This window comes from Myotis nattereri (genome assembly GCF_964212035.1).
Source record: "Myotis nattereri genome assembly, chromosome: 1".
Taxonomy (NCBI): domain Eukaryota; kingdom Metazoa; phylum Chordata; class Mammalia; order Chiroptera; family Vespertilionidae; genus Myotis; species Myotis nattereri.
The window spans coordinates 125,844,856-125,871,258 of NC_138075.1; the positions used below are offsets into that span (position 1 = coordinate 125,844,856).

At 40.8% G+C, this 26,403-nt stretch overlaps 1 protein-coding gene across 1 annotated transcript in view; it reads right to left on the reverse strand.

Annotated features, from left to right (window-relative positions):
- Positions 1 to 15,649: 15,649 nt before the first annotated feature.
- Positions 15,650 to 26,403, reverse strand: part of MIA2 (MIA SH3 domain ER export factor 2) — a 120,762-nt gene continuing 110,008 nt past the window's right edge. Inside the window, 3 exon segments of the mRNA XM_081096407.1 lie at positions 15,650 to 17,039; positions 18,094 to 18,313; positions 18,949 to 19,007. Coding sequence (XP_080952533.1) covers positions 16,891 to 17,039; positions 18,094 to 18,313; positions 18,949 to 19,007 — 428 coding nt within the window. The 3' untranslated portion in view covers positions 15,650 to 16,890.

The window sequence follows — 26,403 nt, forward strand, 5'->3', positions numbered from 1 at the left end:
GTCTCAGGTTCGATTCTGGCCAGGGCACATACCTAGGTTGCAGATCCAATCTAGGTCAGGGTGCTTATCGGGGGAGGAAACTGATTGATGTGTCTTTCTCACATCGGCGAGGTTTCTCTTTCTCTCTCTCTCTCTCTCTCTTCTCTCTCTCTCTCTCTCTCTCTCTCCTCTCTCCCCCCCCCCTTGCTTCCTCCCCCTTACTCCCTCTCTAAAATCAATTTTTTAGAAGAAACCTTAAATAAAAGATTAAAAAATTAAACGAGGGCAAGATAACACCAAGTGTTGGCAATGATTGGGGAAGCACTGAGAGTTGAAATTTGGATTAGTATATCCACTTTGGAGAGCAAAATTACAGTATCTTATATAAGCTGAAGTTGTCTGTGCCCTGTGACCCAGCAATTTCACTTCTAGCTGTATTCTCTTAGCACCAAGTCTCTGATCATTTTGTTCTCATAGTCCCTAAAAATCCTAAAGGAATTTTGAAAAACCATGTACTCCTTTGCAGTTTAAGTTAGACATATAACATTGGCAAAAATTTTAACATAATAGTTTTCAGTAAACTTTAGTAAGTATCACTTAGCTTAGTGGATAAAGCATTGGCCTGTGGATCAAAATGTATATAACTGGGTCTAAATGCCATAGTAATTCAGGACCTCCAACCATCATTCATTTTAAAAATACAAAAAACTTGATGATTTGGAAATTTTACATCATTTTCCTCCTAAACTCATATATTTTGTCAGTTACCAATTTATTGCCTCACCTCTGAATGCACCCTTCAATATATGCCCTCCAATAATGGAACTCCTTTAAGTAGTGCACCTTTAAAGTCAGCACAGTGTTAAGTTTTCTCAGAAAAGGCATGCAGGGCACAGTAGAAGGAAGCGGCTCTCCTGTAGTTCCCCAGGTAGGCAACCTGGTGTGAAGACTTGCCGTGGAGCCCGCCCCAGCCATGGGCCCAGACTGTCCCTCTGTGACCTCGCAGCCTCAGCCTGACCTTCAGCCCTTTTGACACAGAAACGAGCTGCTGCATAGACCACATGCTTGCCACTGCCTGGCCTACTCATGGCTCTGAAGGCCTCCACATCTCCAGCACCAGACTCCCACTGCACACCCAGGCCCCTGGTTCCTGATTGCCTGCTCCCCATGAAATGAGTCAGGCCAAGTATAAATTCTATTCCTGTTTTTCATTTCTATAAACATAAGTGTTAAAAAAAAAATCCTTTTCACATAAGTAGACGAGAAGAGAGTTTTGTTATAATCATGGCATTCATTTTTGAACTCCTAAGCTTATAAGACCAAAAAATAAAAAGTCAAACTGATCAAAAATTAATTTTGGTTATTTGGTTGATGCAAATAGAGTAATTCACTTTCTTGGCACTGACACCAATATTTCAAATTGTCTCTTGGGGGCTCCTGAGGTTAGGACACCTTAATATGATGCATTATAGTACAATCAGAAGTAGGTGAAAGGTATGTGCTCCTTTTATAACATGGGAATAGGGTAACTGCTAAAGGAAGGCAGGAAAGGAGAACCTCACCTTAAGTTCATCCTTAGGCAGAACAGCTGTGGAAAATACACATGGAAGGTGAAAGTCTATGAAGTTCCCTAAGAGCACACCTGCATGCTGCATGGAAATTCTTTGCATACTCACAGGGCTTGTACCCCAAATTTCAAAACTGTAGGTCTAGAGATATTGCTTATGTGACAAAAGAAACAAATACTAAAATGCTTATTTCCACATTATAATGAAAAAGCAGCAGCAGCCTAATGTCCATTAATAACAGAATGAATTTGTCACATATCCATACAGTGGAATACTATACTGCAGTCAAAATTAACTAACTAGACCATTTTATTAAAATAGATGAATCTCAAACAATGTTGAGTGAAAAAAGCCAACTTCTAAGGGCTCTATATATAATGATGCTATTGATGTACATTTTAAAAAGGCAGACAAACTAAACTTACATATACGGTACATAAACATTTAATTGGAAAAACACAACTCCACAAGAGTGTTTACCTCTAGGCAAGCATGTCATAGTCTCGGGCGGCATGCCACTGGCCACGAGTTTGACATGCTTGCTCTAGGGCATGAGAGCAAGAGTGGTATGGGCATGAAGACAACTGTATCTGTTTTATTTTTTCTTTAAAAAAAAAAAAAAAAGGCAAACCTTAAATTTGTTCTAGGTTATAAGTAAAGGGAAATTAATTATATTACTTGGTTCTTATATTTTTAAAATATTTATAATTTAAAATCAGTATGATACAAGTTACCAATAAATGAATGTTTATGGTTAGACATATAATATTAATGATTGTGGCTGAGTCTTAAATGTGACCAAGGCAGAAGGACAGAATATTGCCTTCTACTCACTCACAAAGGAGTGCAGCATAGTGAACTGAAAGAGGCTCACAGATCTACTGAGAGTTTACAGATTAGATTCATTGTAAATAGGGAAGTTCTAAATAATTTTTTATTATTGATTTTAGAGAGGAAAAGAGAGAGAGGGAAACATAGATTTGTTGTTCAATTTATTTATGCATTCATTGGTTGATTCTTGTGTGTGACCTCACCAGGGATTGAACCCATAACTGTGGCATATCAGGATGACACTCTAACCAAGTGAGATGCCTGCCCAGGGCCTAAATATTTTTTAAAAATTATTTCAGAGAGAGGAAAGGTGAAGGAGAAATAGAAACATCAATGATGAGAGAGAATCATTGATCAGCTGCCTCCCGCACAATTCCTACTGGGGATTGAACCCACAATCCGGGCATGTGTCCTGACCAGGAATCAAACCATGACCACCTGGTTCACAGGTCAATACTCAACCACTGAGCCATACCGGCCAGGCCTAAATAATTTTTTAATAGATCATTGCAGTTGACTCTGTATATATTTCAATTTAAAGCACTATTGTCAGTAGAGTATTATTTCAATACTAGAGGCCCAGTGCACAAATTCATGCACAGGCAGGGTCCCTTGGCCTGGCCAATGATTGGGGCTGATTGGGGGCCATCTCACCCAGTCCTGATCGGGGCCAGCTGGTGGGGGGCCGGGGGCAGGGGGACTACAGGAGGTTGGCCAGCTGCAGGAGGTTGGCTGTGGGAGCACACTGACCACCGGGGACAGCTCCTACATTGAGCGTCTGTCCCCTGGTGGTCAGTGCATCATCATAGTGACTGGTCATTTGGTCAACCGGCCATAACAGTCGCTTAGGCATATATATATATGTTTGTATGTATATATATATATGTGTGTGTGTGTGTGTGTGTGTGTGTGTGTGTATACACATACATACACACTAGAGGCCCAGTCATGCACTGGAGGGGGTTCCCTCAGCCCGGCCTGCCCCCTCTCACAGTCCGGGAGCCCTCAGGGGTGGGAGGCAACCTGGTGATCAGGGGAAGGCGACGCCCCCATCACACCTCTGCTGCTGCCACTGCTGGCAGCACAAACCTCGGCCGGCCCTGGTTACCTGAGCCTCGGGTGGCCCTGGGTGGCTGGAGGGCTGAGGGGACTGGGAGACTCCAGAGGCAGGCGCGCAGGGCGGCCAAGCCCGCCTCGGGGTGGGCCCGACCTTGACGCGCCTGCCTCCCTGGTGGGGCTGAGGGGACCGGGCGCCGCCATCTTGTGGCTGTGGGGGCCACCATCTTTTAGGGTGTGGCAGTCAATTAGCATATTCCCTCCTTATTGGCTGTGGGCGCTGCCATCTTTGCAATGGCATGAGGGTCAATTAGCATATTCCCTCTTTATTAGATAGGATTATATAAAGCAACCATAGCTATCAGTATTTTGATTGTAGCCAAAGATCCAGAAGTAAGTATAAAAGATTTGTGGGACACAAAAGACCCCAAATAGCCACAGCAATCTTGAGAAAGAAGAACAAAGTTGGAGGTATTATGCTACCAGATATCATTATATACCACAAGGCTATCGTTATCAAAACAGCATGGTACTGTCCTAAAAACAGACACATAGATCAACTGAACAGAATAGAGAGCCCAGAAATAAACCCACACCTATCTGGTCTATTAGTATCTGACAAAGGAATGAAAAGGGTATCATGCTAAGTAAAATAAGTCAGAGAAAGACAAATACCATATAATTTCACTTATATGTGGAATCTAAAGAACAAGATAAAATAGAAACAGACTATAGACACAGAGAACAGACTGATGGTTGCCAGATGGGAGTTTGGGGGGTTGGGTGGAAAAGGTGAAGGGGTTAAAAACTATAAATTGAGCCCTAGCTGGTTTGGTTCAGTGGATAGAGCATTGGCCTGCGGACTGAAGGGTCCTGGGTTCGATTCCAGTCAAGGGCACATGCCCGGGTTGCGGGCTCAAGCCCTAGAAGGGGGTGTGCAGGAGGAATGATTGCCTCTCATCATTGATGTTTCTCTCTCTCCCTTCCTCTCTAAAAACAATAAAAATATTTTTTTAAACCAACAAATTGATATTTGCAGAATAGTCATGGGGATCTAAAGTACAGCATAGGGAATATAGTCAATAATACTGGTATAACTATATATGGTGTCAGGTGAGTACTGGAAATATTGGAGGGAACACTTGAAACTAATACAAAATAATACTGAATGTAAATTGTAACTGAAAAATAAAATAAAAAAGACTTGTGGGGCCAGATCATTCCCGGCACTAATACTTAAAGGTGTGATATACAGAAGAACCACTTCCACTTCCTTTTAGCTCACTTCCTCTTACTTTCAGCATCATTCTAAGAAGCCTGTTTGATTTCTCAATCTACAGTAGGTCAGATGTAGAGGGTAGGCATGACTATGAAAGGCACAGAAGTTTACAAACTTGGAAAGAGAACATAACTAATCTTAAGCCATTTGATTTGGAACTTGAGACAGATTTAAACATTCCTATAACAAAACTGTTATATAGGGGGTCCCAAAAAAATGTATACACACTTTAACAGCTGAAAATTCACTTAAGTTTCACTCCTTTTCAAGTTTAACTGATTTGCAATAATGGGTGAAGCCAGACTAAGCTTTGAACAAAAAAAAAAACTTATCCTAACGCGCCACTAGACTTTTCTAATGGGGATACATAAAAGATAAAGTTCATAGTACAAAACCGGCAACAATAATGAATTGAGGGTGCACAAATACCGAAATGATTCTTGATGTTTTCGATTCCATTGCTTTGCATTATCAGCAGTACCTGGACCAAATGGTCATCAGTTTGAAAACAGGCATTGATAAAAAAATGTATTCATTTCTGTAGGTTCTTTTAAATTTTGAAAATGAACTGTATGTTAATAAACACTGGCTTTATAATAACTCAAAGTGTGTATATATTTTGGGGGGACACCTGTATCTAGAAATGATAAATATTTGTAATGACTCCATATCAGTAGTAAAATACATTATCTTCAGAATACCTACATAATAAATTAATAGAATATTTAAAACATTTTAGAAATATTTTCACACCAAGTGGTTAAAACAAGGGTTGGTAGTTAAAAGAATTTTAATCAAGAAATATTCACTTACATGAAATTTTCTGAGAAAATAGGTAAAATAGGACCCCTATAGTTATATGACCTCTATCCTGCCACTCTTTAAATACAATTATACTATTAGTAGGCAAACAATACTGGTTTTTCACCTTAGTTTTTCAAATGTATAGATATTAAATGTTAAAGTCTCATACTCTCCATGTACCAGTATTCTTGTTATATTTCTTAAATTGCATTAACTGCCCTTGATATATACTTGTGTGTGTGTGTGTGTGTGTGTGTGTGTGTGTGTGTGGTTTGGCTCAGTGGATAGAGCATCAGCCTATGGACTGAATGGTCCCGGGTTCGGTTCCGGTCAAGGGCATATACCTTGGTTGCAGGCACATCCCCAGTAGGAGGTGTGCAGGAGGCAGTTGATCGATGTTTTCTCTCATCGATGATTCTAACTCTCTATCCTCCCTTTCTATCTGTAAAAAATCAATAATAAAATATATTTTTTAAAAAGAAAGAAAATGTAAATGTACTACATAACCTAACGTATGTGTATAACTTCATTCTAATTTTTAATAAACAAAATTATACAGTTGGTATATGGCTAACCTACTTACTGACAAGAAACAGGCAGGATAACTGTAAAATTAGAATAGTTACTACCTTGTCATTGTAATTATTTCTGGAAGTTAAAAACTCTACTTACCTGGGATGATATGTTGTTAGAGATTTTCAAGTGATTGAAATATATGTATTTTTGGTCCTTTATTAACATTATTTTATCTATGTTTATGTACCCAACAAATTGAGAAAAATTTTAAAAGGCTAGTTGATCAAGATGCAGTTTTGTTAACCCATTATTAATAGACAGACTTAATCATGTTTTCCACTGAATTAATAAAATCATTGGACTATTTAGGTGTGTTGTTATCCAAAAGGCCATTAAAATAACAGATCCAAATAGTTCAAACCTAGGTAGTTACCTATCTCTTTTCATCAATTTAAGAAAATTAAATTCTCTTTTGAACATAGTGAATACTTTGACAATACTTCCTATTATATTAATAAATACTAGAGGCCCGGTGCACAAAAATTTGTGCACTCGGGGGGAAGACGGGGCTCCTCAGCTCGGCCTGTGCCCTCTCGCAGTCTGGGACAACTCAGGAGATAATGACCTGCTGGCTTAGGCCTGCTCCTGGGTGGCAGAGGGCAGGCCCAATCCCTAGGTGCAGCCCCTGGTCGGGCTCAGAGCAGGGCTGATTGGGGAGTCGGGGCACCACCCCTGTCAATGCACAAGCAGGGCAGATCAGGAGGTTGCAATGCTACCCTCAGTCACGCTCAGGGTAGGGCCGATTGGGGGGTTGGGGCACCGCCCCGTCACACTCAAGGCAGGGTCGATGGGGAGGTTGCGGCGCCACCCACCCCCCCGCCACTCACAGAGCAGGGCCCATCAGGGGGGTTGGGGCTCCGTACCCTGTCACGCACAGAGCAGGGCCAATCAGGGGGTTGGGGCGCTGCCCCCTGTCACGCACAGAGCAGGGCCAATCAGGGGGTTGGGGAGCTCCCCCCTATCACGCACAGAGCAGTGCCGATCAGGGGGTTGAGGAGCTCCCCCCTGCCACTCACAGAGTAGGGCCGATAGGGGAGTTGGGGCACCACCCCCTGTCACACACAGAGCAGGACGGATCAGGGGGTTGGGGCACTGCACCCTGTCACACTCAGGGCAGGGCTGATGGGGAGGTTATGGCTCTACCCCGTCACACACAGAGCAGGGCCTGTGGGGGGGCGGTTGGGGCGCCGCACCCTGTCACACACAGAACAGGGCCGATCAGGGGGTTGGAGCACCGCAGCCTGTCACACACAGAGCCGCAGGGCGATCAGGGGGTTTGGGCGCTGCCCCCTGTCACGAGGATCCTGGTGCCGGGAGGCCTCGCGGCTTCACTGATCCCAGTGCTGGGAGGCATATTACCCTTTTACTATATAGGATAGAGGCCTGTTGCACGGGTGGGGGCCGGCTGGTTTGCCCTGAAGGGTGTCCTGGATCAGGGTGGGGGTCCCCACTGGGGTGCCTAGCCAGCATGGATGAGGGGATGATGGCTGTTTGCAGCTGGTCACACACCCTTCAGGGTGGGGGTCCCCACTGGGGTGCCTGGCCAGTCTGGGTGAGGGGCTGAGGGCTGTTTTCAGGCTGGCGGGTGACTGAAGCTCCCAACCGCTCCTTTTTTTCTTTTGTTTTTTATTCTGGGCCAGCTTTAGCTCTGAGGCTTGGCTCCAGCTCTTAGGCCTCTGCTGCTGAAATCAGGTTTCTGGCCTTTGTTTACCTTCTGTATTTGAAACAATGTTGCGATCCTGCTGGCTAAAGCCTGGCCGACTAAAGCAGGTTTCTGGGGTTTTGTTTAGCTTCTATATTTGTAACATAGTTGCTTAGAGTTGCAGCTCAGAGGCCGGCAAGGCAGGCGGGGAACATTGGAGTCCTCCGTCACTGAAGCAAGCGAGCCTCATGCTAGCTTCCAGCTGCCTGGCTGCCGGCCGCCATCGTGGCTAGCAGTTAATTTGCATATCACCCTGATTAGCCAATGGGAAGGATAGTGGAGGTACGGCTAATTATCATGTTTCTCTTTTATTAGATAGGATAATTTTATTAAAATATCAAATAGATAAGTGAGACTTTAAGCTTTCTTTACATAGATTTAAGGATTAAAATAAAACAGACTCTGAAGGCAAACTATTTCAAAATCGAAAATTAACAAATATTTATTAGTTTCAAAGACAATTAAAAAGGACTTGAACATATAAGTTCACAGGAGATGAATTATCTTTGGTTGAAATAAACAACTCAAAATGACAAGTTCCAACAAAGAAATGGTAATAAAAATTTTAAAGCACTATTTAGATCATGTGCAAACAAAGGAGAGTCAGTATAATTATGGCTTAATAAAGTAACATCAAAAAATTGGAGAGGGAATGTACCTCAATATAATATAGGCCATAGAAGCCAAGCCCACAGCTAACATCATAGTGAATGTTGAAAAGCTGAAAGCTTTTCTTTTAGGATCAGGAACATGAAAATGGTGTCAATTCTTACCACTTCTATTCCACATAGTATTGGAAGTCCTGGCCATAGCAATTAGGCCAAAAAAAGAAAAAGAAAAGGCATCCAAATCACGGAGAGGAAGAACACTGTGTTTGCATATGACATGAATTTTTACAGATGCTTCTCGACTTACAATGGGGTTATGTCCTGATAAACCCCATCCTAAGATGAAAATATTCTAAGTCAAAAACGCATTTAAGTTGAAACCGGTTTGGCTCAGTGGATAGAGCGTCGGCCTGCGGACTGAAAGGTCCCAGGTTCGATTCTGGTCAAGGGCATGTACCTGGGTTGCGGGCACATCCCCAGTAGGAGATGTGCAGGAGGCAGCTGATCGATGTTTCTCTCTCATCGATGTTTCTAACTCTCTATCCCTCTCACTTCCTCTCTGTAAAAAGTCAATAAAATATATTTAAAAACAAAACAAAACGCATTTAAGACCCTGGCAGGTTTGGCTCAGTGTTCAGAGTGGTGGCCTGCTGATCAAAGTGTCCTGGGTTCAATTTTGGGTCAAGGGCACATACCTTGGTTGCAGGTTCGATCACCGGCCTTGGTCGAGGCATGTGCAGGAGGTAACCGGTCGACATGTCTCTCTCACATCAATGTTTCTCTCTCTTTCTCCCCTCCCCGCTCCCTTCCATTCTCTCTCAAAAGATCAATGGAAAAAATATCCTCTGGTGAGGATTTCAAAAAAAGAAAATGCATTTAACACCCCTATCCTATCACATATCATAGGTTAGTCTACCCTACCTTAAATGTGCTCAGAACACTAACAGTATTTAGCCTACAATTGGGCAATTATCTTGAGTTCCACCTCAAGAGTAATTGCCTTCCTCTTCTAACCAGAAGCAGGAGACACAGTTGGATGTTTTTAGACATGATGGGATGTGAAAACACAAAACACAATATCCAAAAAATACTGACAACAACAGTACACTGTACAGTATTGGCTATTTACCCTCATGATCATGTAGCTGACTGAGAGCTGTGACTTGCTGCCACATGAGAATAAGGTACCACAGGAAAAGATAATAAAAAATTAAAAATTCAAAGTACAGTTTCTATTGAATGCATATCACTTCTGCACCATCCTAAAGTAAAAAAAAAATCTTAAGTTGGGGACTCTGTACATATAGTCACGCGTAGCTTAACGATGGTGATACATTCTGAAAAATGCATTGTTAGGCAATTTCAGCATTGTGCAAAAATTGTAGAATGTAGTTACACAAACCTAGATGGTACTTTTATACAATTGGCAGTGCAGTTGGATCATTTATACCAGCATCACTACAAACACATAAGTAATGCATCATTTTGGTGTTAAGTTGGCTATGACATTACTAGGTGATTGAAATTTTCAGCTCCATTATAACCTTGAGACCACCATCATATATGCAGTCCAGCACTGACCCAAATGTCGTGAAGTAGTGCACGACTGTAGTAAACCCTAAAGACTGCACCGAAACACTGCTAGAACCAATCACTGAATTCAGCAAAGTTGCAGGTACAAAAAATCTGTTGCATTTCTAAGCACTAACAACAATCTCTCCAAAAAAGAAATTAAAAAAAAAAATCCCATTTACAATAACATCAAATTAGAATAAAATATTTAGAAATAAACTTAACCAGGGAGGTGAAAGATTTGTACAATGAAAATTATAAGAAATCAATGAAAGAAATTGAAGAAGACAACAGTCCCACAGGGAACTGGTTTGGAAATGCAATTTTATCCCAAACAGGAAGAGTAAGAGCCATCCCCAGGAATTTTTCTGGACTTTTTAAAATAATGGCTCTTTTCCCTCCTGAGATTGTAAACACTAAATACCATTAAGTCTGGAAATGCTACAACTACATGGAGAGATAATATACCCAGCAATGAAACTAATAGAGAGGAGCAGAGCAAACAGAATATAAGAGAAAGACCATATTTTGATGTTATAATTTAAACTATCTCTATATAAAATCCTAATATGCAAATAGACTGAATGGCGGAACAACCAAACAACTGAACAATCGGTCACTATGATGTGTGCTGACCAAGAGGGGGTGCATGCAGAACATGGCGGGCATTGGCAACAGGCAGCAGAGTGCAGAACATGGCAGGCATCGGCCACGGCAGGATAGTAGAGCTGTCATCAGGGCGAGCCTCTGGTGGTTACTGAAAATTCTTTGCTCCCATGCGCTGCGGTCCAGCCGGGCGCTTGCACCTGCTGACGGCACTGGCCCCATTCACACCTGCTGCTGGCACCTGGCACTGGCTCCGATCGCTTGGCACCGTCAGTTGGTGCGAGCAGCGGCTGCTGGCCCTGATTACCCCTCAGGGTTTCTCCACCTCCCCCTGCTCCTGAGGGGTGATATGGGCAGCAGCCACTACTCCCACCCGCTGCTGGTGCTGGCCCCAATCACTCTGCGCCACCAGTGGATGCAAGTGGGGCTGGTGTGTCAGTGTGTGGGAGTGGTGGCAGCAGGAGCGGGGCTGCTGTCAGACAGGGGACCAAGGGTCACGGCAAGAGGGGCTGGGTGGGGGCACGAAGGATGGGCCAAGACCTGCCCCTGTTCCCACTGCAGCCTAGCGGCCCACAATTCCTTTTAAGGTGCACGAATTCATGCACTGGGCCCCTAGTTGAATATAACTGTGAAATCCTGAAAGCCTTAGTTGCACAAACCAATATTATTACATGTATTTTTCTCAAACTGGTTTGAGCTGCATTTTTGTCTTGCAAGCAAGTTTCCTAATATAATAAACTTAGTTACTCTTTATGTACAATTATCAGAAAGTTCTCACACACCACCAAAAAACCCACCATCTCTTCTGTACCACTCATCAAATTCTGTCAAAGTTAGCTGCTACTCTGAAAGAAAAAGAAGGCTTAGTTTGCAAAGATTATAAGGCTAGATGCTTTTCTAAGTAGACTCATGGTGGAACCTGAACCACACCTGCAGAAGCAGACTAAATATTACCAACCATACTCACAAAACAATTTCATAGCGTCCAAACATGTCTGTAAATTGTCTGGATTGTCCAGCTGGTTCCAAAAAATTTCATCTCCTTTCCTCTTAACAACCCTCTCCTCTGCTCCAAATTCTGGACCCAGAGTATGTTTTATGTATATATCCCTAAAAAATCATCTTAAGCCCAATGGGAGAAAAATATATGCATAGATATTATACTATCATATATAACTAGAGGCCTGGTGCACAAAATTCGTGCCCAGGTAGGTCCCTAGGCCTGATCGGTGAACAGGGCCAATCAGGGCCTTCCAGCTGCCAGCCAGGGCTTTCCGTCGTTCCGCGCAGCCTCCTGGTGGTCAGCGCATGTCATAGTGAGTGATTAAACTCCAGGTCTCCCGGTCGAACTCCCAAGGGGACAATTTGCATAATAGGCTTATATATATATATATAGAGAGAGAGATTCTTTAAAATTTCTTAAAAAAAGAAAACAGCTTTAAGTGTTCAGCAAGAAAAGGATGGTCAAGTAAACCATACTCACAAAAGGGAAAGTTACACACCATTAAAAATGAAGTCTGGCTGGCTCAGGCTCTGCACCAGATGCTCTTGAATGTCCCCTAAAGGTCCTTCCAGCATCATATCCTCTGAATGGTCTGGTGGAGCCCCAGTGTTTCTATGGTAACCTTAAGAATTTTTTATTTGTAATTTTTTCAATTATAATTGACATTTAATATTATTTGCAAACTTAACAATCACTAAGGAACACTGTCAGTTTTATGAACATACTAGAGGCCCAGTGCACAAAATTCATGCCCTGGGGGGGGGGTGTCCCTCAGCCCAGCCTGCACCCTCTCCAATCTGGGACCCCTTGGGGGATGTCCGACTGCCAGTTTCGGACATCCCTCTCACAATCTGGGACTGCTGGCTCCGAACTGCTCACCTGCCGGCCCGATTGCCCCCAACTGCCCTGCCCTGCTGGCCATCTTGTGATGACATGGGGTGGCCATCTTGTGACATGGGGGAAGCCATCTTGTGACAACATGGGGGTGGCCATCTTGTGATGATGTGAGGGCGTGACAGTCACCAAGGCTTTTATTAGTATAGCTGCTCAAACAAAGATCTGCTTTAGATGGAAGGGGTTGGAACAGCATGTAGCAAGGCTGTTAATAAACTATTTTTGGATGGAGATTGCACATTTATCTGTTAAATAGAATACCTCAACTTTTAGAGAGAAGTAACAGTTTTTTATTTTTACCTAATTGCCTAAAAGCAAATACCAGTGGCTGACTTCAGTATATGAGACAAAGGGTCAGTATGATATGTTTTGCTTTTAATCAGCTATTTTGCATTTAAAGTGAAAATTTTAAGTGTTTGAAGTAAGTAATGTCTAAAAATAAAAATTGAAGTTTACAAAGACTGCATAAAAATTATATTAGGTTAAGTTTAAAAATATGAAATTATAGACACATAATTACAATACAAAAGATAGTTGAAGAATAAGAGGCTTGAAAGAAGTACAACATAAAATGCAAAAAATGCTTTTTGATGACGCTGGATGATTATGTTTTCTTCTGCTTCTGACCATATTCTAATTTTTCTTATAGGATTGTGTATTACTTTTCTACTTAAAAATGATCAGATTAAAGTGGAGGGAAAACTGTACCACCAAGACCAAGAAGTATCCTTTCTTGAAATGTCCAAGCCTATTGCATATCAGCCCAAAATAATGCTCAGTTCAATATCCTGAACTTTGACATATCCCTTTAACTATCCCTTCAGATGGTAGTAACAGCAGCAAAAATAGAACACAAGCTTCAAGATGGCAGAGTAAACACATGCATTTACCACCTGCCCTTCAAGGACCAGGTGAAATAAACACAAACAGCCCAGAGAAATAAGTCCTGTAACACTGTAAAGAATAAATGAGGTCACCAACAAATAAGGTTTCAAAATCTAATAAAAGACATAAGGAACAGATGGGCCTGGGTGGCATGGCTCAGTGGTTGAGCATCAACCCAGGAACCAAGAGGTCGCTGGTTCAATTCCCGGTCAGGGCACATGCCCTGGTTGCAGGCTCGATCCCCAATGGCAGCTAATCAATGATTCTCTCTCATCATTGATGTTTCTTTCTCTCTCTTTCTCTCTGAAATCAATAAAAATATATATATTTTTAAAAGGAACAGATGAGATTTGGTTGAAGGATAAAATAGTGAAAGCTGCTGCCTAGAACTTGTTATCAGGGGCTGGGAGTCTATCTGCCTGATAGAACCTGAAGCTGGGCTCAGAGCCAGCTGGTATACTGTGTGTGGAACTGGTGTAAGACGTAAAAACAGAGAGCTTACCTGAAGCTCTACATACAGAATAACTAACACTTGCTACCACCATTCCTTTTGCCACAGCCCCAAGCACAAGGCAGAGCCAAGATTTGCCTCCAGCTAAAATACTGAATAGATATTCCCTAAAGAAATCAAACTGTTTGGAACAAGCAAAAGCTTCCAGTGTGAATAGTGTCCTAGATGAAGCCCTTCTCATTCTGGTATCTGGAGGGCTTATCATCAGTCAACCAGCTCCCTATGGGCCCATCCTAAGTCCAAGCCAGTCAGTCAGAGATCCCCTGTCTCCACCCCTGCCCCCACCTACCCAAACACAAAGATTCCCAGTCTAAATCCTCACTCAAGAAAGAGATCTAACAGGAAAACTGTCTTTCTTACATAGAAAAAGGTATAAAATAGAATATATGATTTGGTCTTTCTTACATAGAAAAAGGTATAAAGGAGAATATATGATTTGGTCTGATTAAATATATTTAAGTATAATTTAATTAAGTACTTTCACATTTTCCTATTACCATAGTAAATACAGTTCTTGGCATAAAGACACAGCCTTTGGAATTTAAAACATTCCCAATTGCAAGATTAGATAAAGGGAGTAATATTTAAATAACGATAATGATGCAAATGCTATTCAATGATTTTCAAATTTTAGATTAACTATGGACCAAGCATAGAAGAGAGGTTATGCTGTAGGCATAATATATTAGCAACTTTGAAGGTTGCTAATATATAGCTAGGAAAATATATAGCTAGGAGAAACTAGAATTTCGGTCAAGGTAGGGAAAGAAGAGAGGTGGAATAAAGGAAAGAAGTACTAATTGAGGTTTAAATATATTAAAATTACAAAGGTAACAATAGAAAACATTAATTTGGGTAAATATCAAACATGAAGAGGAAAGAAAAATGGGGATGGAAACAGTATAAGTGTATTTAATCCCAATTTTTCATCTTAAGGAATTAATACACAAACTGATAAATAAATCAAGTTGATAAATCAGAGACTACAGATATAAGCATACCTTCTAAAATCCTAAAATAACCAGAATAGTGAAAACGGGTTAGTAGAGAAACTAACCAGGAAATATAACTGGGGATAAGGAATAAATGGGGCAAACTTGCTAGTCATCCTAAATTACTATTATTTGCCTATTCCCATTTGGTTACGACTTTAGTAAAAATATATTTTAAAGCTAAATATGTTTATTTATTCTGGAACCCCAAAGTATTTTAAACTTCTCAACCCATATCGTCTTCTTGTCTTCCACCATGCTTTCATCCAATGCGCTCCCTGACTCCTCTATGCTTTGCTTCCTCAGTTCATTACCACTCTTACTACTATGTCTGAATTGCCTTCTCCTCTCTCCTCTTCTGACTTAAGCCAAAACAGGTCTTCCCTATCCTAGAGCAAACAAAAAAAATTCACTTGACTGAATGGTCCGCATCATTCCTCTTCTGTTTCTCTTCTTCTTTTCACTTTATCATTTTTAAAAGTAGTCTTTATTACCCTCTGAAATCTGGCTTTTAAAAGTGTAATGATGCTTTTACAGTCCTCATTCTACTTAATATTTTATTCAAGCATTTCACACGGAGCCTTTGTTTTTACCCTTTTTTTCTAAGGCAGGATGAGAATGGAGAGGGAGTGAACTACCTCACAAGAACACTGTTCCAGAGAACACCTGGGCTGACATGAAGTGTGCCAATTACAAATGCATCATTGCTTTGCTCAAGAATATTTAATCTGTCTTTTGGCACCAAAAGAAATCCAAGTAAACAACTAGAAACAACCAGCCTCTCAACATGAGTATTGTAATATTTATTAGCCTTTCATAATCATATTAATGTGCAAGAAGACTAAAAGAATACAAACCTGAGTTAGGGAAACAGTCTCAAGATAATTGAGTCCAAAGCTCAACATGATGACCATTGCCTCAGTATAGTTATCCTATAGTAAACTCAACATTCCCCACTAAAAACAGTAAATATCTTACAAATGAAAAGAAGAAATAAAATAAGGAAACCAATGAAATTTACCATTAGACAATATCCTGGTTTTCTTTAAAATATAATAAATTTTGACTGTTAAAACAAAGTATATTAACCCCTAGAGTGCCGGGGAGCGAGATCGCACTCCTCCTGTCTTTCGCCAAAAGTGCCGGGAGCACTATCACGCTTCTCCTGCAGTGTCACTATTAGATGCTAGTAGTTCACTCTTTATTGCGATTCATAATTTTTTTCCTAAACTACTGTAAAATCAGCAAAAATGCCTTGGCAATTTTAGCATAGTTCCTAGGATATTGGTTGGCACTCAAAGGGTTAATTTGTTGCATCAGGTCATTCACGTCTATTTGCGAGATATAGGGCACACTTTGGGTAAGATAACTGAATAGGAAAGACCCATAATAAAGCATTAGTTGTGAGCCTCAAAGCTGCTGGGAGAAAGAAAAAAACTAATGTAACCATATTTATGAAAAAACTAGCTGACTTTATTATCAATGTCAAACAAGTCTTTAAGTCAATTAAAATTTATTTAATGAAGTATAAGTTACTTTCACATTTGTCTGTAACCACAGTAAATGCAATTCTTGGCATAAAGACACAGCCTTTGGAGTTTAAAACAGCCGTAATTGCAAGATCACATAAAGGAAACTCCCATTATTGTTTATGTGATAGTGGATTCGTTAACCAAATTAAAATAATTATACTATGTAGAATAAAATAAAATGGAAATAATTTACTCATGAAATTCATATTTAAATCATCTTTATTTACAAAATACTATCCTGAGAATGTAGTTCCATTAAGCTCCAATCTGAGCATAAGTATAGTCACTTAAGTAACAGTTGTTACTTAAACTGAAAATGAGAGAAATCGAAATTACTTTTGATACAGATCATGTATCATAGAAATGTACACTTGAAACCTACATAATCTTATGTCACCCCAATTGTTTTAATTAAAAAAATAAAATAAAGAAAAATAATTGCTTTTGAAGAGAGACCAAAAATATTGTCAAGTTTCTTGTGGTTCTGGATGTTCACTCAGTAGCAGGCTCATTTGAAGGTGGACTCAGCCCTGACGGGACCTCACTTCTACTTTCAGGATGTGAGGACGGGGGTGGAGGGAAAAATCCAGCTCTTGGGGGAAGATAATGAGGAAAAGCTCTCGGTGAGTAGACATTTCTCACTGTTCAAAAAGATTAATAAAAGACATTTTTTAACTTTAACCACCTGTACTGAAGCCCTAATAAATCGTTAGCTTATAACTTCCAATCTTTACATTCAAAAATTGACAACAGAATTATTACTTGATCTAACAAATTTTTACACCATTGAGGAAAAACATACTTTCTTCAACTACACATGATTAAAGGGAATATCATAAATTTTAGACCCAAATTTTGTCTTATGAAAATCTAACATCTTAACACTTTTAAAAAAGAATTACTTCAAACTATACAAACTTACTTTTAAAAAGTTTCCATGTAATACAATTTTCACTGGACTGAAAATTCAGACTAGTAATTCCCAGTTCCAATTTGATATTATCATAAAACATTTACAGCTATATCAGAGACTGTCTTAAAATTCCCCAAAAGAAGTTAATTTTAATTCACACCTTAACATACAGGAGGAATGATGGAAAGCAATGACCACACCATGCAAATAATAGGCTTCTGCCTAGTGTTTGGTAATTATGTACTTATTCTATAGAAAACTACAGTTCTAAATGGCAATGTATAGATATAAAACCAATAAATTATTCCATTTTTCTGATGTGAGGCTGTGAAAGAATTTCAATGAATTCAACAATTAGTCCAAACACATTTTAAGTTTTAAATGAGAACTTTAAAAAATGAATTTAAAAATGTTAGCCAGTAATTTTAATGCTAAAATATAAAATGTAATTATTTTTACTTACTGGCATAGTAACCAGTTTCTAGCAAATAAGATACAAATAATTTCAGTCTTAACATCAGACTGAAGCAAAAAGCCAATGATTTTCTTGACAAGTGAAATACAGAAATTCTTCCACAGTATTGAGATGAATCAAACTGAAACTCATTACAGTCTATAATGGTTGGCTGCCTTCCCAATACTGAAAAATAATGGTATACTCACAGAATGTGAGAAAGGTTTTCCTCCACTGTATTACTACATGTATAGGAAGTAGACTTAATATATCTTATTTACTCTATAAAACACACATTAATTTTTTTTTTTTTTTTAAAAAAGCATACTTGCAAATGGAGGAGGTGGTGGACCGGGAAAGTCTCCTGGAGGAAAATAATCATGGGAAGCGCCATACATGCTTCCCGGAGGTGGAGGAAAAGGAGGGCCTCTTCTCAGGTACGGGCCCCTTGCATCCATTGGAAACAATGGGCCTCTGACTGGAGGAACAAAGCCAGGGCCAGCTGCTTCACTTTTGGTGGGGAGAGATGCATCAGGCACATTTAAATTCTATAACAAATTGACATACGGCAGTCACTAAAAGTAAGAGCAAAATTTACAATCTTAGGCTTAGAAAGCCTGAAGCACGCAGAAAGCACTTCATGATTAAGTCTTAAAAAGCTTCAGAAAAAAGACTGTTTTCTCTCTGATGGATTTTTGCCATCCAAATATTTTATTAACTCAACAGAACCAACAAAGTAATATTCTGACTAAAGACATAATAGACCAAGAATACAAAAATATACATTCTTTTATCAAGTACCTACTGAAAAAAGATGCTTATATTGGTATTTTCAACATAAGGTGGCCAAAACCAAAACTGTAAACATAGCAACAAAAGTGTACTTTAAAACATTTAAATTCAAGTCCAAGAGGGAAAATCCAAATTCTTGTTTAACTATAGTACAATAACTCAAGCCTCTTGTTTGTAGACACGTTACAGTCTGTACGTTGTATTTTCTCATCATCAGGTACATTCCAGAAAAGAAACAGCTATAATGCTAAGTAGGAAGTCCACATATTTGTCAAAATGAATGAAACAGCTTTGTATATAAAAATAGATTGCTAGCTAAATTTCTATTCTAATAAACCAAGAGATTAGAAGGCTCCTAAATAATGAATAAAATTCCATTTTCAGTACTTACACCAAGTTCGTCTTTGCTATCATTTCCACTGGATTCCATTTCTGAAGACTTTGGCCCATCTAGACATAAAAGTTAAACTATGAAAAATACATGACTTATCACCCCATTCCTAGAATAGCTCCAGATCACAAAGGATGTTGACACTTTCCCACTCCCCTTGTCAGCACATAAACCAGCTTGACACCAGCACCCTGTATTAGGGCCACAAGAGCAGCTTGAGGTCCCTGGGAATTTTGGTAGACTCAGCGTTCTACAAAGGCACACGGCAGCTTGTCCCGAGGCAATCCTGCCACAAGCAGCATCATGAGGAGACTTCTAGGAAGTAGCATTCCTATCCCTCCATTCTTTCCTTCCTTCCTCCCTCCCTCCCTCCCTCTCTTCCTTCCTTCCTTCCTTCTTCTCCAGCCTTCCTTCCTTTCTTACCTCTCTCTCCCCTTTGCTCCTTCTTTTCTTCCCTCTTATCCATCCTTCTTTATTCCCCCATCAAGAAGCACAGACTAGTACCCAGGCCAGTTTGGCTCAGTCGATAGAGCTCGGCCCGTGGGCTGAGGGGTCCCGGGTTCGTTTCCAGTAAAGGGCATGTACCTCGGCTGCAGGCTCAATTCCCCATGAATTTAGCCACTGTTTCTAAATAAGTGTCCCTGAACTTTGTTATCAAAAACTACTTAGTCTCTGAGAACATTCCAGCCTAGATTAATCCAATTCTGATTCCACTCTTCTTACACCTGAGCTACTTAGCACTTCTGGGGGTAAAATAAACCAAAGCTGAGTACACTGGCATCACTCCAGGCTGATAGATCTCCAGCTATACTTCCAGCTGCCCTATGCCTAGTTTTGTGTGTCTTCTAAGCCGGTTTTCTCCTTCAGCAATTTCAAACCTCCATTCTCCTCAAACCTACTATACCAGTCACTTAGAAACTTCCTTAACTTTTTGTAATCAAACATATAAATATAAAAGCAACTACATTCCTATGATCTTTCCTCCTATTATAATGGAAAAGGATCTTTCTAAACAATCTATAACCCTGATTCTGTGTTCAGAATCCTTCCCCTCCAGCTTCCTCAGGGATTTTCCTCTCTCTGTTGCTTCGCTCCTCCCTTTTTGCAAGTCTGTCCCACTTATTATCTAAAAATGAGACTGCAGTCCAGCCAGCACGGCTAAGTTGTTGAGCATCAACCTATGAACCAAGAGGTCAAGGTTCGATTCACAGTCAGGGCACATGCCCGGGTTGTGGGCTCGATCGCCAGTGGGGGTGTGCAGGAGGCACCAATCAATGATTCTCTCATCATTGATGTTTCTCTCTCTCTCTCTCTCTCTCTCTCTCTCTCTCTCTCTCTCTCTCTCTCTCTCCCTTCCTCTCTGTAATCAATAAAAATATTTTTTAAAGTGAGACAGAAAAAGAGAATTCCCCTACAGCTAGCTACCTCTCCCCTTAACAATCAAGAATTGTTCTATATATATTGTTTAGAATTCCTCCCATTTTTTTTCTCATTTTACTGGAATCTATTTGCAACATCAACTGTTCTATTGAAACTGTTTTCCCCAAAATCAAAAAGTCTTTTTTTGCCAATTAAAATAGACCCTTTTAGTCCTTATGTTATTTCTCACCATTGTTGACTATTCCCTCCCTGTTTATTTTTTTAAATATTTTTGTATTGATTTCAGAGAGGAAGGAGAGGGAGAGAATGAAACATCAGTGATGAGAATCTTTGATTGGCTGCCTCCTGCACAGCCCCTACTGGGGACTGAACCCAAAACCTGGGCATGTGCCCTGACCGGAATGGAACCGTACTTCCTAGTTCATAGGTCGATGCTTAACCAGTGAGCCACACCAGCCAGACACTCCCTCCCTCTTTAAATCCTCTCAGTCTTTAATTTCTGTGTTATCATCCTTCCTTCTATCCATCTCTTCTTTCTAGCTGCTGCTTTTCAGTCTCTTTGGTGGAATCACTACCTTGGACCATCCTTAGATGGTGATCTCCTCAGAGTTCCACCTCTGGACTATCCAAATTCTCTTCTTGAGAAACCCCCTCTACTGCCACAGCTTTAATTTGATGTGTACTACTGCTGACTTCCAGATGTGCAATTCTGATCTAGCTACTTCCCTTAGGACTTGAAAGCTTGAACTGCCAATCTGAATATTCATGCACGTATATTACAGGTGCTACTAATTTTGTAACTTCAAACTGTAGCTTACAATCTTTATGTCAAATTTCCTGCTGTTCCTTGTCTCAGAACAATGAATGGCCCAGATGACACAGCCAAAATTCCTTCTTCTTCACTCCCACATGCCTTTAATCCTAAATCCTCCCAATTCTATTTTCTCTGTTCAGTCCCATTTATCTATCCCCTCTGCTAATCACCACCATCACTCATGTAGATTCCTATCATAAGTCTCCTAAAAAGTTACCCTGTCTCCAATCTTAATCACTCCCTCCAAATCTATTCACCATAATACAATCACAGTAATTCCTCTAAAATGCAGGTCTGATTATATTATTTCCCTGTTTAAAATCCTTTAATGTATTTATCCTGTGAATAAGGTCCACATTTCTGAACAGGTTTGCAAGACCCTGAAAACCCTATGCACTACTTACCTCTTCACCACTTGATTCAATATTCCTGGACTCACACTCGATGTTGCAGCCATAACTTACTAAGCACTCTTACTTCTAAATCTTTAAAGATGCTATTCTCTTCTAAATCATTATCACCATGCTTTTGGTCCAGCTAATTCCTCCTTTAGTTTTTAGCTTACTTCCTCCAAGATTGTCTTGACTGTCCCATGCTCAAAATACTAACACTTCATCTTGGTGAGTCTCCATATGCTCTCATAACATTATGTACTCATTATTTTTGTTACTGTCATGCAACTGCTATATACCTTTGCTAAACCTCAAGGTGTAAGGAATGCTGAGCTCCTGCCCACCCCTGAAATAGAGAAACTTCCATAATTCCTGCCATACAGTAAGCATTCTATAAACATTTAGTGCATCAGTGGCTGGGTCAATTACCCTCTCATTTCAATAAAGTATAGGGATCAAGACCATGACTTAAGTCAGACAGACATGGGTTTAAGTCCTGCCTCAGAAACTTCCTATCCTGAGATCTTGTGTACCTTTTGGAGCCTCAGTTTCTTTACCTATAAAGTGAGGGCACTAGGGTCAACTTCATAGGTTCATTGTGAAAATTAAATGAGATAATTCACTTTCATTCAATGAATGCTTACTGAGCACTAGCGTTAGTCAATGTGTTTCCACCATGTCTCTCACCATTCTCCTTTGTGTAAATACCAAATATTGACAATGCAATGGTAATATGTTAAGTTTATGTAAAACTTTTCTGCTCACAAAACACTTCCACACACCTTAACTCATTTAGTCCTCATGAGGCCTTGTCAAGTGATTACTATCTCAGTTTTATAGCCATTAATCAAATGACTCATGCTGTTATTTTTCTCTTTTTGTTTGGCTTGCATGCTGTTCATTATTATTAGTGCAGACCCCCACCTCCCAATTAATTTTTCAAATTCCCTCAACAGCAGCTCAAATGGCACCTCCTTCATGGACTTTTCCTTGATCCTTCAACTAGATGAGCATGAACACAGCATATTCTCTAATGAGACTTACTATTCTCACCAGTATTAGAGATATATGTCTTTCTTCCCTATTTAATTATTAATATAGTTATAATAAACGGTACCTTATTATAATTATACTAGGAGCCCAGCGCACGATTTAAAATCACGCAGCGCCGCCCACCCTCCGGTCCGGCCCTGCCTCCCTCTCTGGCCCTTAAAGCAGCTGCAGCCACTGCTGATCAGGCCCTCCCCCAGCACAGGTGCACGGAGGCCCCAGCTGCCCTGCCCCCAACGCTGCACACGCAACCTCCTGTTAATTAGCATATTTCTCTATTATATATATAATTTGCAATGTCATGCAGAGCACCTTCTAAACAATAAGCATTTAAATATTATCTACTTAGGGGAGAAAACCAAGATGGCGGCATAGGTAAACAACAGAAATTGCTGCCTTGCACAACAACTTCAAAAAAACAACTAAAAGACAAAACGGACATCATCCAGAACCACAGGAAGGCTGGCTGAGTGGAAATTCTACAACTAGAAGGAAAGAGAAAAGCACACTGAGACTCAGAGGAGGTGCGGTGTGGAAATAAAGTGCAGAGGTATGGAGGCGCACGCAGAAAGGGCTGACAACTGAGGACGCGGCTGTCTTTTTCAATCGGGAGGGAGACACAAACTCCTGACGGTTCTAGGCGAGTCTCTGGGGACCCATCTCACATGGGGAGAAACTGCGGCTTTCTCTCAGAGGCGCTTGCAGCAATTACCTCGGAACAGTGAGACCTGGGTCCTCTTAGGGCAGGGCGGAGGATCAGCCAAAGCTGTTTGCTCCACCCTGTTGATTCCCTGAGACCCCGCCCCACCAAAGCTGTGTGCAGAGGCTTTTTTTTTTAAATATATTTTATTGATTTTTTACAGAGAGGAAGGGAGAGGGAGAGAGAGTTAGAAACATTGATGAGAGAGAAACATCGATCAGCTGCCTCCTGAACATCACCCACTGGGGATGTGCCCGCAACCAAAGTACATGCCCTTGACTGGAATCGAACCCAGGACCCTTGAGTCTGCAGGCCGACACTCTATCCACTGTGCCAAACCAGTCAGGGCTATGCACAGAGGCTTTTGCATATGAATGCCCTGGACCTTTGCAATCTAAAATTACCTAACTAACTGCAGCTGGGTCAGAAAGACTCAGAACTTCCAAAAAGAAGGCCCAAGGCCTCACAGCTGCTTGCATTGCTTCACAGCTGGGCCTCATCTAGGCACCTCCAAACTCCAAACAAAGAAGAGAAATCTGCAGATCTCTCTGTAGCTCCTGCTGGGTAGCGTCAGGCAGAGGCTAAATTAGCACCTCCTTAGAGATCCAAGAGCCAGTATACCCAGTGGTCAGAGTGGACCATCCAGATTACAACTCCTCAAATCCGTAAGGGACACACTCAGGGGGCAGACTCAGTGAGCACCAAAGCCCCACTGAAGCAAGTCTTGCCCCAGAAGGGTGTCTCCAGCACAGAAATTCTCCCACTGCAGACACAGCTGATTCTCACAGCCAACTGGCCTGGAGGTCAATTCCTCCCAGTGATACCAACAACAATCAAGGCTTAACTACAACAAGACTGTGCACAAAGCTCACAAAGGGGTGAACCGAGAGTGTCCACCTCAGGTAATTGAGGAGGCTGAGCCACTGGGCCCTATAGGACACCTAGCACAGAAAGCCACTCTATCAACACAGGGAAGCATAAAAAATGTGGAGACAAAGAAACAGGTCACAAATGACAGAAATGGAGGAAAGCAAACTACTGGATATAGAGTTCAAAACCACGTTTATAAGGTTTTTCAAGAATTTTCTAGAAACCACCGATAAATTCAAGATATTGAAAACCTATTTGAAGAAATAATGACAGAAAACTTCCCCTACCTGGTGAAGGAAATAGACTTACAAGTCCAGGAAGCACAGAGAACCCCAAACAAGAGGAATCCAAAGAGGACCACACCAAGAACAAAAGACAAAGAGAATCTTAAAAGCAGCAAGAGAAAAACAGTTAGTTACCTACAAGGGAGTACCCATATGACTGTCAGCTGATTTCTCAACAGAAACTTTGCAGGCCAGAAGGGAGTGCCAAGAAATATTCAAAGTGATGAATGCCAAGAACCTACAACCAAGATTACTTTACCCAGCAAAGCTATCATTCAGAACTGAAGGTCAGATAAAGAGCTTCACAGGTAAGAAAAAGCTAAAGGAGTTCATCACCACCAAACCAGTATTATATGAAATGTAGAAAGGTATCCTTTAAGAAGATAAATAATTTGATGAACAGAATAAACTGGTGAATATAACAGAATCAGGGACCTAGAAAGGGAGTGAACTGACAATTCTCAGGGGAGAAGGGGTGTGGGGGGTGCGGGAAGAGACTAGTCAAAAATCATACACCTATGGATGAGGACAGTGGCAGGGGTAAGGGCAGAAATTGGGGTGGGAACTGGGTGGAGGGAAGCTATGGGGGGAAATAAGAGGAACAACTGTAATAATCTGAACAATAGATTTAATTTAAAAAAATAATAAATAAATATTATCTGCTTAATCAAATATTGTTCAAATACCCCAAAAAATGAACATGTAAAAATTTTTAAATAGCACTACTTTAATTATACATATACTAGAGGCCGGGTGCACGAATTCGTGCACCAGTGGGGTCCCTCGGCCGGGCCTGTGGGATCGAGCCAAAACTGGCTCTCCGACTTCCCCTGAGGGGTCCCAGTTTGAGAGAGAGCACAGGCCAGGCCGAGGCACCCCACTGGTGCATGATCGGGGTCGGGGAGGGACCACAGGAGGTCTCCAGGGTATGTCCAACCCATCTCGTTCAGTCCCAATCGGCTGGACCCCAGCAGCAAGCTAACCTACCAGTCAGAGCATCTTCCCCCTGGTGCTCAGTGCACATCATATCAACTGGTCGACCGATCAACTGTCTGCCCCCTGGTGGTCAGTGTATGTCATAGCGAGCAGTATGACAAACTGGGACCACTCGGGGGCCTTAGTATATCATTAGCATATTACACTTTGATTGGCTGAACAGACGACCAGACACTTAGCATATTAGGCTTTTATTATATATGATTTTCATTCCATTAAGCTTGAATTAATGGGGGAAAACAATTTCAAAAACCTAACAAAAATAATTCGTTTAATTATAACTAACTAGAGGCCTGATGCATGAAATTCATGCACCCGGGGCTGCTGGCACTGACTTCCCTCTGGCACCCAGAACCCAGGTTTCCCTCCAGCCACCGACAGGCACCCAGGACCCGGGCTTCCCTTGCAGCCCCGGCTTCGTCTGGAAGTTTGTCTGGAAAGATGTCCAGTCTAATTAGCATATTATGCTTTTATTATTATAGATAATAGAAATCCAGGCCACAGGTCTACTTCTTTGCTTATTATTCAAAAAAACTTTTCTAAAATAATAAACACTTCAAAAAAAATAATGCCCTCCCCCCAAACATATACCCCCTTTCCTGAGAAAACATTTACCAATATATTTATATTAACTTTCTACTGATGTTTTAATCTTTTTATATTCTTAATGTTATATACTTCTGATGGATACCTTGGATATATATGTAATATATATATTTCCTAACTTCAGTGGGTTGCTTTGAGGTGGTTTAAGGAAAAGAATGCCTGAAAAATAATAGGTTCCTCATTAAATGTTAGTTAAATCTAAGTACAAAATGTTTAAATAAGGTAATTGATTAGACCAGCAACAGAGCATATACTCAAATTATTTTTCTGGTGTATTTTCACATATCCATTTACATAAGCCTAATTTCTCTGATTACTAAACAGGATATATGTAAGTGTACTGAAAAAATTAGAAAATCATGA